Here is a 21,670-nt window from a genome sequence, read left to right as displayed (position 1 = left end):
CTTCTAGGTTTGCTCTCATTCTCTCCCTCTCTTCTTTGATGTTCTGTTGATTCTAACGTGAATCAGTGTGATTTTAACATACTCCCACAGAAGCCCATTCTAAACTCTATTGGACGCCATGTCTTTGCACTTAAATGTTATTAAACAACTTAATCAAACTACATAATTAAAGGCATAGGAGTTTGTAACTAGAAAGAATATTAAATATTTATATTTCATGAATTGTAATACTTGTAAAAAGAAAAAACACAAACACAGCTAAACCTCACTCTGCTGTGTCTATTATTTAGCTCAGATGTTTTACACGCATTTAGTTTCCTGTTGGCCTACCTGAATCCAGCAGCATTTCTTATACTCTGTCAAAGCAAACAGTCTCTAAATGCTGTGGTTACTTAAAAATAAAATTTATTTAGATAGCAGCAGCCAAACACAGAGGAATTTACTCAATGATGAGAGGAATGTTTCTTTTGGAAAATGGCTTTCCCTTCACCTGGGTATCCTAATGTGTATAAAATATTCTTTATCAACCAAGACAGAAATGGATAAAATAGCATCATGGGAAAACCAGATACCTTGACTTCTAGTTGAAGCTGTTGCTGAAGTTCAGCCACTTCTACAGTCAACTTGTTTTTCTGTTCCAATAGATCTTTTATTTCAGATGAGGAATTAGAAGCCTATAATTAAAGGCAAAGATATCCTAATTCAGATGTTCAGGATGCTTTATTTTAATTCTCTTCCCTCCCCAAATATAATCCGTGCAGTAACAGATGAGGCATAACATTAAACATCTTAAGACCCAATTCAAATGTCAACCCCTACAGAGAATCTTCCCTGACTTTACAGGCAGAGCTAACCATGCCAGCCCCCTTGTGACTCCACTGAACTTTATTTTACAGCATGTACCACAGCCACAGGAATTATTTCATCAGATTTCTCAACACTAGTCCAATATGACTAAAACTTGCATAGGTGGCATATATATTAGAAGTCCTTAATGTACTCTGTAGAATATTATAAAATATTAACATATTAAATGTAGGATAAGTAAAACTTAAAAAGCTTCTTCATAATAAATTCTAGATTCCAGTCCATAGAAATCAGTGGTTAACAAAAAATCAGCAACAAAACCTTCCTGTAAGTAAACTGGGGAAAGACATTCATTTTTCTATTTTAATGATAGGAACACAATTTAGCTTCAGCGTTTCTCAGGAGTAGTTTAAAAATCACTACATTAGATTATGAACTTTGGAGGGCAGGGACCATGTCTTATGCATCTCTGAATCTACAGAATACAACACTTCTCCTACATTTAATAAAACGTTAATAAATGATTGTTGGGATTCTGGTTTCGTCATGATACAGTAGCTAATATCAGATTTACCCTCCCAGCAAAAACTACAAAAGCCAGATGAAATATATAAAACAATTAATTGCAGGCATTGAAAAATGACCAATGCAGAGGTATAAGCCTTAAAAGGGAAACACGTGAGGTAGTCCTCCATTCATCCCGGGTTTTCCCTGACTGCATTTCCAAACCACAGCACAGTAAAATTTTAAACGCCCAAACAATGTCATGAGGGAACTGCAAACTAAAACAACAATAAGATAACACTACATACCTATTAAAATGGGCCAAAATCCAAAACGCTGAAAACACCTAATGCTGGTGTTTTCATTCATTCATTGTTTGTGGAAATGCAAAATGGTACAGCCACCTTGGAAGACAGTGTGGCAGTTTCTTACAAAACTAAACATACTTTTACCATATGATCCAGCAGTTGTGCTCCTTGGTATTTGCCCAAATGAGTTGAAAACTTATGTCCTCACAAAAATCTATATATGGATATTTATAGCAGCTTTATTCATAATTGACAAAACTTGGAAACAACCAAGATGTCCTTAGTAGGTGAATGGATAAACTGGTACATCAGCTAGCACTCTGGGAGGCCGAGGCAGGAGGATTGCTTGAGCTCAGGAGTTCGAGATCAGCCTGAGCAAGAGTGAGACCCCATCTCTACTAAAAAAAATAGAAAGAAATTAGCTGGACAACTTAAAATACATAGAAAAAATTAGCCGGGCATGGTGGTGCATGCCTGTAGTCCCAGCTACTTGGGAGGCTGAGGCAGGAGGATCACCTGAGCCCGGGAGTTTGAGGTTGCTGTGAGCTAAGCTGACGCCACGGCACTCTAGCCCAGGCAACAGAGTGAGACTCTGTCTCAAAAAAAAAAAAAAAACTGGTACATCAGATAATAGAATATTACTCAACACTAAAAAGAAATAAACAATCAAGCTATTAAAAGACATGGAAAAAAACTTAAATACATATTACTAGTGAAATAAGCCAATCTAAAAAGGGCTACAAATTGTATGATTCTAAATATATGACATCCTGGAAAAGACAAAACTAGCGAGACCATAAAAAGATTATGTATTGTCAGTGGTTAGAGGAGAGGGAGGGAAAAACAGGCAGAACACAGAGGATTTGTAGGGCAGTGAAACTATTCTATATACTATAATGGTGAATATATGTAATTATACATTTGTCAAAACCCATAAAATGTACAATAATGTTCATAGTAGCTTTACTCCGAATAGCCAAAAACTGGAAATGTCTACCGAGAGTACGTGCTATGGTATATTGAAATAAAGGAAGGCTACATGTCAATACAAAACAGCTACTGACACATGTAACATTAATGAATCTTGCTGACATATGTTAAGGAAATGAAGAATGAAGCTAGACATACAAGAGTACATATTATGAAATTTTATTTGTGTAAAATTCAAGAAAGGTAAAACTAACGTAGGTGATAGAAGTCAGGATGTAATTACCTCCAGAGGGAGGAGGTATAACTGATTGGCAAGAAGCACAGGAAACCTTCTGGGTGACAAGAGTGTTCTGTGTCTTGATCTGGGTGGTGTTTGCATACAAGCAAACCTATGTTAAAAATTCAGTGAACTATACAGTTAAGATTTGCGCAACTTTACTGTAAGTTATATCCTAATAAAACAATATAAAACATAACATTTGCTGAAGACTCATCTGTTGCATGAAGTTATACCCAAAGCCCACATCTCTGTCTTCCCTTTGTTCATACATTTGGTACAGAATTTTCATTACATGGAGATTATTGATCCATAATCACCAATGAGATTTTTATCCCTCACTCTCTACACAACCTGTATGCAAGTAGTAAATAAATGTATGTTCGCTAAATTTGCTTTCTGCTTTTAGGTGTTACATTTCCATAATGAAGAGGGACCTGATTAAAGAGAATCTATTAGAAAATATCATCTCTGATCTGAGTATGAATATTAACAGATCTCTTTTTTTTTCTTCCTGGAAATAACAGGATGATGCTCTCAAAAGGATTTGGCTACAATCCTACAGAAACGTGATTCCAAAACTACAAATAGCTGAGGGGAAGAGATAAAGGCAGGAATCAGAGCTAGAAAAAGCAGCATCTTGGCTCACATGCCCCTGAATCCAGGTGTGAGTTGCATGTGATGAACTTGCAACGAGGTACTTCCCCACCTACTGCTATGAAGGGGACTAGAACCCAACTGCACAAATGAGGGACTCCCAATTTTCTTGGGCAAAATGAAAACAACCCATTTTAGAAACTGAACTCCAACCCAGCAGGAGACTTATACATTGTTCCTTCCCAAACAAAACTCCACCTGCTTTGCGGTTTTCCAATACCGTCTCAGTCCATAAGGGAGAGGGGTCTCACATCCTCTGCTAGGTAGTCACTTAACTGACACCAAGAAGATAAAACTTCAAAACCTTTGCCAGCAAATAATCAGATTCAGAACACAAGAGGGAGGAAAACGTGGGCAATTAAACAGTCACAGCACTGTGATCAGAGCCAGACGTCTAGAGTCTTAGTTCACCTTCTCATCATCTCTTGCTTGATTTGGCAGCAGCTTCTTAATTAGTCTCTCATTCTCTAATCCTACTTCTCTTGAAAAGCTCCAAAAGGAATAAACTTTTACAAACACAATGGTATGCGTGCCTGTTTAAAATCCATCAATGGTAGCCCACGCCCATCAATGGCAGCCTGAAATGGAAACTGCCTATGTGATTTCTGAGGTCCTTCCTACCCGGCTCTTGCTCCCCACAGCCCGGCTCTGTGTTCCAGCTGCACTGACTTACCTCCAGTTCCCTAAACCTGGCAAACCCATGCCTCTTACGTTTGTTTGTGCCGTTCCCTTGACCTGAACACCCTTCTTCTCACAGCAAATTCTATGATCTTCTTTTTAATCCTTTAACAAGTCTCTCCTATCCCTCCCCTTCACTCTACCCTTCCCAGCCTCTAGTATCCTCTGTTCTACTTTTTACTTCTATGAGATCAATTTTTTTAGCTTCCACATATGAGTAAGAACATGCAGTGTTTAACTTTCTGTGCCTGGCTTATTTCACTTGACATAATGACCTCCAGTTCCGTCCACGTTGCCGCAAATGACATGATTTCATTCTTTTTTATGGCTGAAGGGTATTCCACGGTGTATATAGACCATATTTTCTTTATCCATTCATCTGTTGTTGGACACCTAGGCTGATTCCACATCTTGGCTATTGTGAACAGTGCCGCAATAAACATGGGGTGCAGATGTCTCTCTGATATAATGGTTTCCTTTCCTTTGGATAAATTCCCAGTAGTGGGATTGCTGGATCATATGGCAGTTCCATTTGTAGTTTTTTGAGGGACCTCCACACTGTTCTCTGTAGTGAGAGTACTAGCTTACACTCCCACAAACAGAGGATAAGAGTTCCCTTTCTTTTTGCATCCTTGCCAGCATTTGTTATTTTTTTTCTCTTTTTCATAATGGCCATCAGAACTGGGATGAGGTGATACCTCATTGTGGTTTTGATTTATTATGTTTTCCTGATGATATAGTGATGTTGAACATTTTCTTCATATATTTATTGGCTATCTGTATGTCCTCTTTTAAGAAATGTACTTTTAGACTGTGATCTTTTGAGATACTATTAGTGTCACTGTCTCCAGAAGGGCTATTCTGACTTCCCCAGTCCGGGCTAGTTATCCCCAGTCTGTGACCCACAGTGACAGTCTTAACAACAATGCCAACAGCTGTGTTCTTCCTAAGAATATAAAGGTAAACAAAAAGCAAGAATCATGATGATAATTTAGATTTAAGAGTTTTAGCAAAAAATATTGAACTAATTTTAAGAACTATGGAGAGCTCCTAAAGGCTGCATATAAAGCAAGGTGTATGATTTAAAGATTCCCCAGGGGGAATTGTGTGTCTGTACGTACGTACACACACACACATACACACACACACACACACACACACACACACAGAGCATTGTTCTATTTCAAGCCAGAGCAGCAGTCATGGGTCAGCTGAGTGCTAGAATACTGAGCAGTAAAGAGAAAAGAGGGTAGTTGATGCCTAAAAATACCGTCTATACGTATGTTTCCAAAGTTGCGAAGAAGCTATAGACAAGCTTGGGATTACCTGCCTCTGGGTATCTTCTCTTTGCTGCCCATGCAGAATTCCCCTGGGAGGGGAAGGGAAGTACACAAGCAAGAAATGAGTCCTAATACTCTCTTAAGTGCTACTTCCTTTCAGGGCATGAGTTGTGTCTGGCATATAGTAGATGTTTATCCAGTATGAAATGAATCCTTCTTTAGCCAAAAAAATCTCTAAGTCCCAACTCAAATTCAGCACAATCAACGAGATAGGCAGTTTCACCACTAGTTGGCTTCACAAGTCTCTAGTCCTCATCCTCTTTCACACCTGAAGTCCCAGAGCTGGGGCCTAAGCCTGCTCACACTTACCTGTTGCCTACAACAATGCTAGAGTTCTCCATCCACGATGTCGTTTCAGTCTTCCTATTCTTATTTTCCCCTTGTAAACCTCACCACCTATTTACATCACTTGCTACATTTTATGTATTTTTAAATAAAATATCTTAAAATCTTTCTGAACGAAAGACCTAGTGCAAAGGAACAATATTTAAAACATGATGAGTAGTACTGCTCACCACTTAGGAAATGTCCCACCTACTATAAACAAACATACAGACTGAAGAAGCAGCAAGTTTTTGACCACATTCCCTGTTCAATGCACTCTGCAAAATACAAAACTTCCACTTACTTGGTTATTTCCTTGTGCATTCCCTGCTGCTCGAGACTTTAAAGTCTGGATTTTCTCAAAGACCAAGTTGACCTTCCTTTTAGTAGCATCATCATTATCGGTGCTCCTGAAAAAGAGGCAGCAGAGAAAACAATGAGGGACACCAACACGGGGCTCAGAATATTTTTTATGCCGTGACACACATACAAGCCCTTTTAGAAGACAGATTGCAAGAGGCATGAATTAATTAAGGCTGCAAACAAAACCAGTGTGACGGGAGCAGGCTGGATGGTATATTTTTCTTCAAATATATTGTTATATGTTACTGTTCAATTTGGAACAAGGGTTTCCATTTTCAAATATGTGAGAGACATACCACATTCTAAATAAACTTGGGGAAAACATACAGTGAAAATTTAGCATTTGTTACTGGATTCAAATGCCTCATGTTCATTCTAAAAGGAATCCTCCTTTTCTTTGTTGTGTGTGTCTCTTTCACACACTTTCACACACACATACACACTTTACTTTAAACCTTACACTAAGAAAGATCTGCAACAATCTTCACTTGTTTAGCCTCTGTTTAAAAAATAAAACCCCCAAGCCAAGACTGTCCATACGGCAGCCCTTTGTCTGGACTTTCACAGGTAACAATCAGATAAAAGCTTTATTAACGTCTGCCCCATGCCCAGCAATTGGAAGAAAAAGATTGAAAATAAGTTTCCTTAAACAGGCAACTCCCACTATAGTCATGTGCCAAAAATTTAAAAATAAAATAAAGAATGTAAAGAATTTTAAAAATCAAAAGTTCTTCTACCTTAATCCCTTCACAGGGAGATACTAATAACTATTAATAGTTCTTAGCTAGAAGAATCTTTTTGGTTACAATACTGGCAAAGATTAATAAATGTAAGGCAAGATATGAAAATATAAAATGTTTTGATCCTGATGAGTATTTGCCAAGTGGCTGATGTTCACTCATGTCGGGCTATAAAGGGTTTTTTTTCCTTCTTCTTCTTAATCATATCTGATGAGAGAACTGAAACAGAAACTTCGAATTCCTCGCCTAGAATTCCAGCACAGTATCTAAGCAAGGACTGAAACCAAGATTATTCCAACGCAACCCCCAAGATAAGTATGGAAAGCGCTGCTTTTAAATGACTCAGACATACTTGAGAAATAATGGAAGCAGGGGCTCCTGGCCAGCGTTCACTCTGGGGAGGGAAGGGGGGGTTTTCACTGGCAGCTTCTAATGAGGAGTGGTTGAGAACTACCGTGCATGAAAGAACTCACGGTGATGGCAGACTGGATTCGAACCTGAACAGCAGACATTCTTCCTATCTTTGAATTTGCTTTGCAAATAGTACAGGGTCACTTAAAAAATATAACCATTTTTAACTTTTAACGTATGATGCCTTTTCCTGCACTCCTTTCCCCCAGCCCCCACCACCCAAGATTTAAACACTGTCATGAAAACTTCAGCCACTGAGTCTTTACCCTCCAATGGCTCTCTCAGGGCAGAAGGAAAGGTAAAATACACAAGGCCTCAGAAAAGGAAATTAAAAGCCCCACCAGAAATGACAATGCTTTGCTCTTTAAAGAAAAACACTAACCCTTCTTTGAGGTAATTGTAAAGTATCTGCTTGGCCGTCTCCTCATTGGTTTGCTGAGTGAGCTCTTGCTGGCCCTTTAAGAGATCGGGTGTGGCCTGGAACAGAACATCTCTTATTAGACCACTAGACATTTCTGGGAAGAAGGCAAAACCCTGAAGCAGAGGCTTCTAAACACATTCCTACTTTCCAAAAACAATGCCCCAGGTAAGCATCCTCATTACAGCCAGTAACAACGCTTAGCTCTGTAACCTCAGGCAACTTCCTTAACTTCTCCTCCTCTCAATTTTCTCACCTGTAAATGGAGGTTAACAGGACCTATCTTCATAGGGTTGGTGCAGTCCTGTAATATACAACGCACAGTGCCTGGCACTTACCAACCTCATTATCATTTTTATCAATATCATTATTTTTTATTGTTACTACCCAAGCACTAAAGGTATCACTTATATTCCAACACTTTACATACAATTAACCTAAACTAGGATTAACCTAATTTCTCAGGCTAGAAATTAACCTGGTCCCTCCATTTCATGAGGAGAATTAATGTATCTACACGAACCTAACCATTGAAGCTCTGTGTGGAAACAAACTCTGCATACTTTCAGATTTCACACATATACAAACAGAAAACTCCAGCCTCTCTGGGGAGTTTGACAAGTTACTTCGCAGAAAGATCACAAAGGGAATCTAGCTGTACTTGAAAGAACCCAGAAAACTACACAACTGGCAATGGGACATCATTGGAAGGATATAAACTGATCCTAAAAAACTCAGATGTGCAATTCCTGATTCAAGATTGAGGGTATGTGTTCCTACAGCCTCCTGCACATGAGTACATCATTTAGATCACTTAGAAAGAAAAAGCAAAACAAGACAGGAACCACACTAGTGTTACCTGAGTATTTGAGGTGGAAGGAAAAGTCTTCACAGAAATTTTCTTGGCACCAGAATCAGGTGAGGTCACTACGGCCCGATTCTGTAACAGCAACGTAGCAGTGGCTGTTTTTATTTCCTCCTCCTTTTTACTCTGTGCTGGGAGGGAAGACGCACGAATCGAAGTACTTTCCTGACTACCTTTGGTTTCCAGAACTTTTCCACTTTTGTTCTGCTGGGGAGGCCTGGGGTGGGCACACTGAGCGCCGTGGGCTGCTCCCTGCAGCTTTGCAAAGGTGCGGCCCACGCTTTGCCTCCCACGATGCTCCTGAGACGGTGCCCTCTGCGGGCACACCTGGGATGGCCGGAGGAGGTGTTCGCTTGACTTGCCCAAGTTCCTACTAAATTCAGTCAGGTACTCCGAGTTCCCCTGGAGACCGAACGGAAAGGCACTATCCACACTTCTGGATCTTTTCCTGTCATCTGGACTGATTCTGTTTCGCTTCCCAGACCTTCCTCTTCTCTGAAGTCCAGGTTTTTGGTCAAATTTTTCGATTAACTGATCCACACCTGGAATTGATCCCGTATCGATATCCCGCCCAGTTCCTGGCAAGAAGGGGATATACCTTCTATTTTCATGACGGTTGACATTGTCAGCATGGATGGCACAGTCCTGATCGTCCAGTAGAAACCTGTACAGAGAAGTGGCTGAAGTGGGAGTTGTCGATGACGAGGACGACCTCCGGGACCGAGCTCCATCCAGGACCGGTCCCGCGGAATCTTGTCGCCGGAAGGGAAGAACGTCCGGCCTGGTTTTCTTGGCTTCGGGGTGGGCGTGTGGGCTATAGGCAGTCAGGTGTCTCCCGCTAGGGGAAAGGGCCTCTTCTCCCACACCCTCCTTGGTGCAGCTCTGAACGTTCACACACACCGAGGTGTGCTTTTTGGGGTCATCGATGACCACAGAGCTGCATAAACGAATGGCTGTCACACTGGATCTGGCTAGGTCTTCCAAGGGAGGGCTGGTAGGCTGGGAAGTGCTAGGTTTGGGAAAGCAAGTCCAGGGCTTCTTATCATTGGTATCTTCTTCCGTTAAAGTTTTTAGCCAATTACTCTCAGGAGGTTGGTGGTTTTGTAAGTTCAACTCATTCTTTTCAGGGTTGTAAGGCTGCAAAAGCTCTGGATGCTTCTGAAAGTTGAGCACGTGGGATGTCTTCATTGGCCCATCTTTGCCATCTAGAACTCCATTCTTGCCCTCGTGGAGAGAGGGCTGTTTCAGGTTTTTTATTGGGCTGGGTTGGGCATATGGGTTTTCTGGGAGCTGCAATTCTGCGCTGTTCCCCGTTAGCACAGGACCGTTGCTGGAATGTAGAGCAAGGTTATTTATCACTGGAGATGGAAATGGTGGCCCATTTTCAGCAAAAGATGTGCCTGCTAGACACCGCTCCGTGTTATTCAGGACTATGTAGGGGTGGCCGTCGATCCCCTGGACCCTAATACTGACGCCATAGGAGCCTGCCTTAGCGTGCTGCGAATTCCTTGATCTTTTGGTTTCATCACTTGCAAGTCTCAGATGGACCCCGTACTCCTGCTGCACATGTTGATATTCTCCGAAATACAGCTCCATGGTTCACTGTGCCAGCTACCAGGAAGAAATGGGGACATTAAGTTAGAATTACATCTATTTAAATGAAGACTGGAATAATTATGAGGGGGAGACTTCAAAGTTCAAAGAAGACAAGACACTTAAACAGCAAACAGTTCAGAACCAAATGCTGAGCTGCCGCCCTCTCCTGACCCAGACTGGCCGAACAAGCCCTTCCAGCCACCCTCCAGCCCCCGTGACCCGTTGTGTTTGTCAACTCAGGGCTTGAACCCTGGCCTGATGGTAGACAACTGGTGTAATGACCTGAGCCTTTGGCATAACTTCATTATTCTGTTTCTAGCTTGTGGCTGATTGGGTTGTTCTTTCCTCTTAGTTGGTTTCCTCACACTTTGTTTTTAACCAATAGGACGTTCTACTTACCAGCATTTGAGAATTAGGTAATTTTCCATGAAAATAATTAAGAGCTAAGGAATTCTGATGCTCACCATTCTTTTTTTCCTATTCTGTTCGTTTTCCTCTCAAAACACTTTGAGGCCTTTTTTCATGCACAATCCTACTTTGCAATCTTTAACACTAGGTATGTAAATACAATGTTTAAAACATTTTGACTCAAGAGAATCAGCTGTTTGTGAAACTGACGGTGAGATTAGATTAGATAAAAATTTTCAGTCTTTTTTTCCCTACCAAAAAAGGTCCAGTAGCATATTGATCTGAAAAATGTTTAAAAAAAGAAAAAAAAAATGAAGATGACTCAGAGCTCTTCATATTGTGATAGGTCCTGATGCCACAAATAGTTGCCTTCACCTTTCTGGTGTGTGGCCAGCCTCGTCCGATGACTGCAGACAGCTCACCAAGCAGGACACCCACCCTACCCACGCTCTGACGTCCTCCCAGCAGAAATTCACCTCTATGACTCTGAAAAACTCCAACAGCAAAGGAGACCCAGGAGGAACAGCAACAACTGGTCACAGATAACAGCTGTCTCATTTCTTTCACTTTTAGGAGCCTTTTAGAGTTTTCTTTCTATTCTGGACTCAATCTGGTGGCATATTTTCCAAGAAAGTCAACTGTTTCATCCACATTTTCAAATTTATTTGCATGGTTTTACAAAGTATAAATCATTTCATTTCTTCTGTATCTATTTATTATCTAATTTTGTGCTTTCTTCTATTTCTTGATTACACTAGAATATGTATATATATTCTTTTAATTGTTGTTTGCCTAAAGAACTAGCTCTTAGATTTATCATTCTTTTTCTTTAATTTTCTATTTCACTGAGTTCTAGTTTGATCTTTATTATTTCCTTCTGCTTTCCTTCATTTTATTTTGTTGTTCTATTCCCAACTTCCTGACTTGGATGCTTCATATGTTTATTTTCTTTCTTTAATTTAGTCACATAAATTGTGGTATGTAACTGTGTCACTTAGGAATTATGTCAGCTCCGACTAACAAAGAGACACAAAATAGCAGTTTAAGACGTAAGTTAGGATTTTTTGCTTAGAGGTAGGAAGTCCGGGGCTGGAATAGACCCCAGGATATTTACGAGGAGCACCTCTTTTATCTTTCCACTCATCTATCTTTGACATATATTAGACACCTTATGATTACAAGATGGCTGAGCCAGCAACACATACACCAAAGGCCTAGGCCAGATGAGTCAACTTCCTTTTAAAGGAGCTTTCCTGGAAGCCCACCCACCAATAACCCCCTACATCTTATTGGTGAGAACTTAATCACACGGCCACCCACAGCAGAAGGGACGTTGGGAAATAGGATTTTTTAGCTGGTTGTTGATGCTCTAAACAAAATCAACGTTCTGTTAGTAAAAAGAGAGAGGAGAATGGATACTGGGGAGGCAGCCAACAGCTTCTACCACAGTAATGTTTCTATTACTATTTTCTAGATACTTTCCATTTGGGGTTTTGATTTCTTCTTTGACCCAAGAGTTGTTTTTGAGAAAGTTTTTTCACATCCAGTATTTCGTTGTTGTGTTGTTTTGGCTTGGAGAGTCTTTATTTCTAAATGTTGTTAATTTCCACTTGTACTGTGGTCAGAAAATGAAGTCTCTCCTATTGCTTCCTTTTTAAATTTATTGAGGTTTCCTTTGTGGACAAATATATGGACAATTTTTGTCAATGTTTCACAGGTGCTGGGTGTAGTTTCCATTTTAAGTTATAGCATTCAAAATCCATCCACTAGTACAACCTTAATAATTATTTAGTGCAGCTATAGCGTGTCCTCACCTATTTTGCCTCTCTGATTTGTCTGGGGTCTTTCTGGATACATTCAGTCTCCTACTGCTAGCACGGTGCTGTCAGTTTTGCTTGGTGATTTTTCTTTTAAATGTAAAACATATCAATTCCTACTTTATAGATAGGAACAACTTGGAGAGGTACATTCATCTGCAATATGTATCATCCCACCAATTCCAAATATTTCATTAGGTCTACTTTCACTCTCGTCAAAGTTATACTAATATTTTTAAATAACTGAATTTTTAATTGGAGTAAAACAAGATATAGTGAAAACCTATACTCCCCAGCTTCCCTTCCCCAATTTCAAATACGTTCCCCAGAAAAAAATAACTGCAAATTTTAGCTGTTTCTTCTAGTACTTACTTCCATGTTGCTAACGAATATTCCTAACTATGATTTCTTATCCGTTTTACATGTGGTAGACGATGCACCATACATACAAATTGCTCATTCTGTTAGCTTCCCAACAGTAAAATCAAGAGCTAATTGTTTACATTATTATGTTATATAAACATTATTCACTAAAGAGCCAAGTTGTATACTATGGTCATCTTTCCTTTCTCACAAAATTTTTACTGGAGTTAATAACTTGTCTTGTTTTCTATATACTTATTCTTAAATCCTTCCACCAGCTACGTCATGTCTATTAGACACTTACCAGCATTCATTTCTAAATGCTCAAAACATCAGATAACGTGGTAATCTTCCCCCCTGCTGACCTCCCTGTTGCAGCCGTCCACTCTCCTGCCTTATATTAGGGGTCTTTGCTCTCTTCCTTTCGTGCTAATATTATTTCCTGAGTTCCATGGCTTCCTCTTTCTCAGTTTACCCAATTGGTCTGACAGAACACACTTCTAACAGAGTTCTAAGAAAAGGTCCAAGGGAGTAAATTTTTTGAGCCCTTGTATTTTGAAAAATGTCTTTATTCTACGCTTACTTTTAATTGATAGTCTAGCTAAATTTAGAGTCTAGATTCGAAATAATTTCCCTCAGATTTTTTATTCCATTACCTTCTAGCTTCCAGGGATGCTGTTAGAAATTCTGATGCTTTTATATCCTTTCCTTTGTGTATGACCCGCTTGCTTTTCTCTGAAGGTTTTCAGGACCTTTTCTTTATCACTGGTGTTCTGAAATTTCACAATGACATACCCAGGTATGGCTTTTACAAAACTGGGCACTTTTATAAAATGTAGGCACTTAACATATTCTTTCCATTTGGAAATTCATGTCCTTAGTTCTACAAAATGTGCTTGAATTCTTTCTGTGACAATGTTCACAGAACCATTTTATTCTGTTCTTGGTTTTTGCATCTACTCTAATAGCAATGTTGAATCTTTTAGACCAAATTTCAACTTTTTTCTTTTCTACTTTTTAACTCCATCTTTTTTGTTCTATTTTTTGAGAGATATATCCCCAACATTTTTCAAATTCAGGTATTTAATTTGTAATTTCCAATCACTCTTTCCTGTTCTTTGTTTCTCTTTCATAAATGCTTTCTTATTTCAGAGGTGAAATGGCTTCTCTCTCCCTCTGAGGATAACTATAACTTTTTTCAAAAAACATGTTTTCTCTGCTTTCTGCAACATTTCCACCTTCTGCAAGATTTCTCTTTTTCTATTTGTTTTGGTCCCTGTCTTTCATATTGAAGGCTTTCCTACTGTGAGTGGTAATCCTTGCCTGCTGATCCTATTTAAGAGTGAAGTACCAAAGCAGATCCGAAGCTCTGCATGTGTGCAGAGGGCAACTAATGGGGGAGGTGGGGGAACTTTCCACTGAAGAACCCACAAATTTCAGTATCTGGGGGCATTATTTTCTGGAGCCTGAAAGTAAGAATCCTGCACTCCCTTGCTAGGGCTACATGTGCCTGGCTGCTAGGCCTTCTGGGACGGGGCACTAGAGGCCACAGCTGTCATGAATGACCCTATTTTCAGTTATCCACATGTGCCTTCAACACCTTTCCAGTTCCATTTCTCCAGAGAACAGACCTCCAGGCTGCTGTTGGGGTTGGGGAGAGGGGCAGGGCCACGGTGCAGAGAAGAATGTAGAGGTCTAGTTACTCCAGGTCTCAAGGCTCTTAAATAACTCCCTGGATTCCAGCCTGTCTCCCCAGCCTTCTACAGTAACAGATGCCCTAGAGTCTTAGTTTAGGGCCACAGACACTTGCAGTGTGGGTGTCCTCTCTCCCCAACCCAGTGGTCATACCTCCATGGGCTGGGGAGCTCTCCACTCCATCTCCACTACCATTCTGTGCCTGGTGTAGGTTTAAACATCTTATATTCTGTTACTATTGAATGGGATTTTGAAAAGCAGATCAACTTTTAAACTCATCTAGCTTGACAAGGCTAATAATATTGTAAAACACCTCAGTACCAAGGACAAGTCCAGCTGGCATACACAGATAGAGCGAGGCCCAAGGCTGAGACTAAAATGACCAGGCGTCCTGACCCCCTTTTTCTGAGCAGGGTTGGCATGTTTTATTCTGGATCTCTGGAAGTGTTCGTGTTTATTAAAGTTTATAACGATTTTTTTTTTTAACAGAAGAGCTTCTTTTTGTGTGTGTGGGATTTACTAAATGGAGTTGTTTTGCTCACCAATAATCTGTTCTTATGCTGACAGCTTTTCAATGAAAATACTTCCTCTAATATTTATTAATAAAACTCTTATCTAGGGTTTTATAGTCCTTTTCAATAGCTGCTGCTACTACAGTCAACACTAATTACATTTCAATCTTTGAATAAGGCCACCTTGGCTTATTATAATCTTAGCTCCCTGTTGGTAAATTAATCCGCATGTTTGAATTTCATGAAATGTCCACAATTTACATTTCCTTGACAACAAACCTCAATCCAATATTTTCAGGGAACGATATTTCTCAGTTGGGCACTGGTGTCTTAAGCAAATGTGGATTTCCTTCCCAGTCAAAGTGTAAACACTGAATTAATTAATGAATTTAAGGACAGCTGTTCCTCACTTCCAGGCACTGGGCCACGTTTACAATCCTAATGCACAGCACAGACATGCTTGGCATTGGGGACTAAGCCCAACCAAGGGCTTACATAATTTGGCAGTAAATGCTGATCAATTGCCAGGATGCAACATTGTGGCGCTTGGCAAATGAAAGTGGTGTTTTGGAGTGGAAATAATACTTTATGAAAAGACTGCTAAATGATGATAATTGCTTTAGTTAGTGAGATCAATGAGCGTGTTTGTAAGAACAAAGAGCTTAGCTCTTGGAAGAACTATGAACATATGCCAGATAGAAACATTTCCTCTCTCTGGGCCATCACATGTTATCAGCTGAGCGTGGAGATTAGTCACGTAATGCTGGTCCACACACACCCACCTCACCACTAATTCTCAGTGGCACTTCCAGGCCCTGCATACATATTCGCCAGCCATTCCGGGCATCCTCAGGGCTACTGAGGAATGCAACCAGGCAATCTGAAACCTTTATGCCATGGCTTGCCCCTCCCTCCCAAGGAAAATGGTCCCCAACAGCCAGGTCAGGCTGGCCCAAGCACCCAACATAGTACCTGGCATGGGGGAGGCACTCCACATACATTTGCTTTGAAGAAATCATTGTTTTATTATACCAGTCATTTAAAAGAGCATCTAAAGCAGGTACAGGGAGCTAATGAGCTTCAGCGCAGTCTTGAGCTTAATTCTAGGAAATAAGTGAGCCACGAACCAAAAAGTAATTTCCCGAGGGGGATCCTGTGGCTGTCTCGTGCAAAGGGAAGCCACTGCTAGCTGATGATAAACGCAAGTTCAAACCTCTAAACAGTGAACATTTACTTCTAAAGGATTTGTCTACAGGACTGGTGGGGAGACAGGATTTCGTGTGGGAAATCCACAGTAGAACCTCAACTAGATAAAAGCGAAATATCAGCATGGAAAACCCAAGATAAACAAAATACACACCTATTTCAATGCATTCCCTAACATGACACAAAGAGGCAGCCTTACTTAATCTAATCTTTATGTTCCACCTGTCTCTCTCTTTCTCTATTTATATGTTTAGTAGTACAAATGTTGGAAGCTGGTCAAAGTTTTAAGATTTCAAAGGAAGTGTCTTTGCACACAGTCAAGCCTTCAGAATTCCCTGGGAAAACAATTTCAAAAATAAACCTGAGGTTTGAAAATAAAAGCAGAGTCGCTGTCCACTTTACACAGTTTAGTATGTTTTGAATCCCTTTAAATGAGCCTGATAACCAAAACTTTTCTATTTTGGGGAAAAAAAATTAAATTTTTAATATTGAGTGCCACAGCTTCTCCTTAAACTCAGCTCGTACAACAAAAGATGGTGTCAAAAAATAAAAGCCAAGCCTGTAGAAAGGTTCCTTTTACCAGGGTTGGAGACCTAGGAGAATCATCCAGGAATTTGAAGATTAGGAGTCACTGGGACTTTCTCATCTGACCATGTGTGGCTGGGCCCTGGGAGCATGGACACCAAGCTGGCTTTCCTCCCAGGACTCCCCACTTTCCTCCAGAAGTTTGCCTCCCTCACTTCCCCATGGCTGGGTCTCCAGCCGTCCCACTTCTCCTGATCCCACGTCTCCAGATTGGTTAGCAAGAATATCGCCACTTAATTTATGGTGCTCGTGTGTTCCCAATTTCATTTATATTATTTTTAATAATTTGTATTAATTTAATAAATTCAGTGATAAATATTTCATATTCTTCACAGTCCCTGAAGAAAAATGCAGAATTCACATCCAAAAAAAGAATTTAAGATATGTCGTTCATCCTTTTCATCTCTTGACCGTTGAAATGGTTTCTCCCGGCAACACAAAGCTAAGCCACACTCGTTTACAGTTCTGAGGATAAGTAATGGAGCACTACTCCGGATGCAGGGTGGGAAACATTGTAATATTTGACTCAAGTCAAATACTGGAGCTGGACAAGTTCTTTAATTTCTCTGAGTGTTTTCCTATCTCTAAAGTCAGATTATCAATGACAACCTCATAAGGTAATTGGGAAAATTAAATCATACATTGTATGCTAAAGGAAATGAAAGGAATCTGGAACCAAAAATAGAAATTCAGTGTGGCATTTATGGCCACGTGAAAACTGACTTTGTTCATAAAATGTTTTTAAACACTTATGAGGCAGAGGCTAAAAACCCCACTGGTTAACCAGCCATTAACCACTAACATCCTAAAATAATGTATTAACTAATTAAGAAATAAGAAAGCTGAGACTCTAAAGTACAGTGTTTTGTCCATAGCGAAGATTTAATAAATATCTGTTAAATGAATAAACATCTTCATATCACCACATACAGAGAAAAGGTCTTATCCAGAGTTAACAGATCCATGCCATCTGTGCTACAGTTTCCTACATGAAGCCTAAGCCTAAAACGTATCAATAAAAGGTTATTACCACATTCCCTCTCTAAGCCCAAATCTGGCTTCAGACTCCTCCTCAACACTGCACTTCTGCAATCACTGCCCATTGATCAGTGCAGACACAAAATAAAACCCACTTGTCATCCCTCATATATTATACTTACCTAATCCTACACTGAAACAAAAACGTCCAAGAAATAAATTACCTGCTAAAACCAAGTAGAGTCTTCTTAGATTTCTCAAGTGTTGTCACTGGTTTCACTGTAGTCCACTCAGCACTGAAAAACTATTTAAACCCAGGGCACACCCTATGCTCATGTTGACATTATTGGCATCAATACTATTATACAGGGCCACCAAGAAGAAGGGGACACTTTTACAAGTACCCAACAAGAGAAGCTTCTATCCTCACATTGTGCAGCGAGACCCTGTTTTTATGACCTTTACTTTCAATATCTTTTTTTCCTCCAGTAAAAAACTGTCTTCCTTCACCTATGAAAAGCCTGTGTTTTCTTCGAGGCTCACCTACTCCAGCAGATTCTGACTCTTCTCTGGCCGTCCAGCAGTCAGCACTGCAGAGCTCAGCACGGGCCACCCATGGCAGCTTCTCTGGTGGACCAGTTTTGTCCCAACAACATCTTAAGATTTTTCAACCGATTCTGAGCCAGACACACACATCCTCCCTCCACAGCACTGGGGATGGTGCTGGATGCTTTATATCATCCCATCTGATCAGATTCTCGCAGAACTATCTTTTCTGCTTTGACATGTGTACGTTCTGATGGGTTGATAATTTCCTCCAAAATCTCACACCTAGGTCAGGGGCAGCACTGGGATTTAGACCCAGAGCCTGTCTCTAAGACCTGAACCCTTTCTTGAGCAGTGACTGTATTTTTGTTTTCCTGCCTCCCACAGTATCTGGTACAATTAAGCTACATGGCCATTGGAGGGCTGTGGACCAAAGCATGTCACACTATGCCCCACCTTGCGCCAGCAAGGCGACCTCTTGTCCGTCAGATCTCAGTGGAGTGTCGCTCCTTGGCAAGCCCTTCCTCTTTGCCATACTCCCAGCACCCAGAACAGTGTCCCACACGTCAATAAATGAATGAATGAATAAACCATGTTCAATGCACACAGCTCTCTGAATTCCCTTTTAAAATTTGAACAATGTGAACAAAAAAAAAAAAGTCAAAGTTTTTCATAACAAATACACATCCTTCAGGCACCTCCAACGGGAATATTTATAACTGTTTAAAACACTAGAACCAGACCCACAGCTTCACTATGGCTTTTCTTCCCACCTCCAGCCTCCACGTCACAAGGTGTGTGTGTTCCAAAAGTAGAAAATGGGCCCCGGGGTTATCAAGCATCTCTTAAGAGAAGGGAAGAGACATTGTGGAATTCCAGCAAGGCCAGCTGTAACAAGCCTGGTTCTCAAAACATCCTCAAAGATTTCTGCAAAGCGAATGCCAAAGCTAAATATTCTCCCCTGGAATATGTTGTACTTCCTGCAAAATATCTTCGTTCTTGGTCACCTAAAACAAGAGGTCCAAACAGGGAAACCTGTCTCTCTGTCCTCATCAGAGAAAAGGATGAGGGAATTTGCATCACAAGCGAATTTGGTCAAATGAATGCAAAATCCAGAGCCACCGGGGAAGCATCCACATCACGCAGTCTTCCCACCTCCCTGCTGTTTGCACAGGTCCCAGAGAGACGATGCTATAAATGACAGGCACCTGGATTTGTCCACAGAAACCTAATCAATATCGTGTAGTGTGGCTCTTAAATAGATCGTAACTCTGTGTAGTCACCCAAAATATTAAGAAATAAAACTAAAATAAACCTTCTAAAACAGAAACCTAGCAGATTCTTACATGTGCAAATTCAGGTTCTCTATTGTACAAGACAGTTATTACCCCAAAGTTGATGACACCAGGGACCTCACTCCCCAGGAAGATCTTCTTCCCCAGAATTCTCTCAGGTGGGTGGCGGGGGAAGGGGCTACCCAAACGCAGACCTCAAAGTCACCCCAAACATGCTGCAACTTGTTCTCACCAGTCACTAAGGTAACTGAAGAACTGGCCATGCATTCAGATATTGCAAGCATTTCTGCGGTCCCTTGCTCCCTTTCTCCTTCCTAAGTACCCCCACCCCATCCCAGCCCTCTTCTTCTGCCCCAGGGCCCCCTGGAATCGCAGGTCTATATAGCTGGCCCTGTTAGCCTGAAACTGTACCTGGAAATGACCAGGGAAGAAACAAACACATATATTCAAATGAAATGCGTGAAGGAGAAGGAGCATTCAAGTCACCTTTCAAAGCAAGAACATGTCTCCCGCTCGCGCCCGATTTCCCAAGCACAATCCCTCCCTGATTTCTAGGAGCCGGGGAAGGCAGAGGGGCTGGTGCATGAGTTAGGACTGGGAGTCCCTGCCTTCATACCCCCTGACCCGCACCCTAGAATTGGTGGGTAAAGGCCATCCACTCTATTATTTTTATTTCAGATTTAAATATCATTATTTTATAGACATGTCTCCAGCAAGGAAGTTTCACAACACAGGATGTTTTTCAAATATGAGAAATTAAATCAGCTGGGTGCAGTGGCTCACACCTATAATCCCAGCACTTTGGGAGGCCAAGGTAAGAGGATCACTTGAGCCCAGGAGTTTGAGACCAGCCTGGACCCCACCTCTACAAAAAATTTAAAAATTAGCCAGGCATGGTGGTGTGGGCCTGCAGTCCCAGCTACTCATGAGGCTGAGGTGGGAAGATCATTGGAGCCCAGGAGTTCCAGGTTACAGTGAGCTATGATGACTCCACTGCACTCCAGCCTGAGCTACAGAGCGAGACCCGTCTTTTAAAAAAAGAAAAGAAAAGAAAAACAAATTAAATCAGTAATCCAAAATTGAAGTGTCAATTACGTAAACAAACAAAACAAAGTATTACACATTTCAGTCTTTTAAGGTTTCTCAGTATATTCTTTTGTATTCATACGAACATGGATATTTTTAAATTTCACTCTTAAAGTCATGCTAAAATTTAATAGCCCACTCAGAGCCTACATTATCCTTATTTTGTTAAAAATAGCTTTTCACAAGCACTTTTAAAATTTAAGACCTTTTCCTTTCCCTGTCTTCAGCCACACCTTCAATATTGCTTAATTCCTGTTTTAGTCTTTCACAAGCTTGCATAATGTACAAATGCCTTTAAAGAAAAAGATTCTCAAAGACCTTCAGCATTCATTTTGTTTTCCATAATACGTACAAATATAAAATTATTCTAGCTCTTATGTTACCACAAAACGAAAACATATCTGCACATTAAATATAAATACAATTAAAAAACGAATATAACCCAAATTCACAACACTAATTTAATATGCAAGGCAATGATAATTTTGTTGCAACTGTATCACCACCACAGGTGGTGTGAACAGGAACTGCTACAGCACAGGTTCTCATGTTACCTTGTGCAATGGGATGCCTCAATTTTTTTATTCAAACGACTATGAAACCTTCATTTGTCCAGTCTGCCATAATACTATTGGGCCTTCACAGGGTGTGAAAGCATTGTTTATGTGTTCTCTCTGCCTCGGTTCTATCCAACAGTTCATAATAATTAAAATACCATAATATACTCTGATACCCAGGCCATTATGAACGCAGACATCGGATTGAGTGGTAGTGTTGGTGGTCCTCAGCTCCTTCAGGATATGCTGATACCAATGTTTTATTGAACTACTAACAAGTTCTTACCAAGAGCCTATTACTATGCTAGGCACTCTGGAGAGACAAGGTCCTTGTCCCTGCAGAATTTACACCGCAGTACGGAGAGAGTATGAACAAGGACTGGTAAGTGTTCTGAAGACACGGA

General features: G+C 40.5%; 1 protein-coding gene across 1 annotated transcript in view; it reads right to left on the bottom strand.

The window, feature by feature from the left end:
- CGNL1 (cingulin-like 1) overlaps positions 1–21,670 on the bottom strand; it is a 159,957-nt gene that overhangs the window by 95,330 nt on the left and 42,957 nt on the right. The window contains exons 2-5 of the mRNA XM_012658027.1: positions 8,617–10,233; positions 7,722–7,816; positions 6,130–6,235; positions 573–674 (exon numbers count right to left, since the gene is read on the bottom strand). Of these exons, the coding sequence (XP_012513481.1) occupies positions 573–674; positions 6,130–6,235; positions 7,722–7,816; positions 8,617–10,218 (1,905 nt within the window). The 5' untranslated portion in view covers positions 10,219–10,233. The remainder of the gene's footprint in view (positions 1–572; positions 675–6,129; positions 6,236–7,721; positions 7,817–8,616; positions 10,234–21,670) is intronic.

This window comes from Propithecus coquereli, unplaced genomic scaffold (genome assembly GCF_000956105.1).
Source record: "Propithecus coquereli isolate 6110/MARCELLA unplaced genomic scaffold, Pcoq_1.0 Scaffold57, whole genome shotgun sequence".
Taxonomy (NCBI): domain Eukaryota; kingdom Metazoa; phylum Chordata; class Mammalia; order Primates; family Indriidae; genus Propithecus; species Propithecus coquereli.
This window is presented reverse-complemented; position numbering and strand designations above follow the sequence as displayed.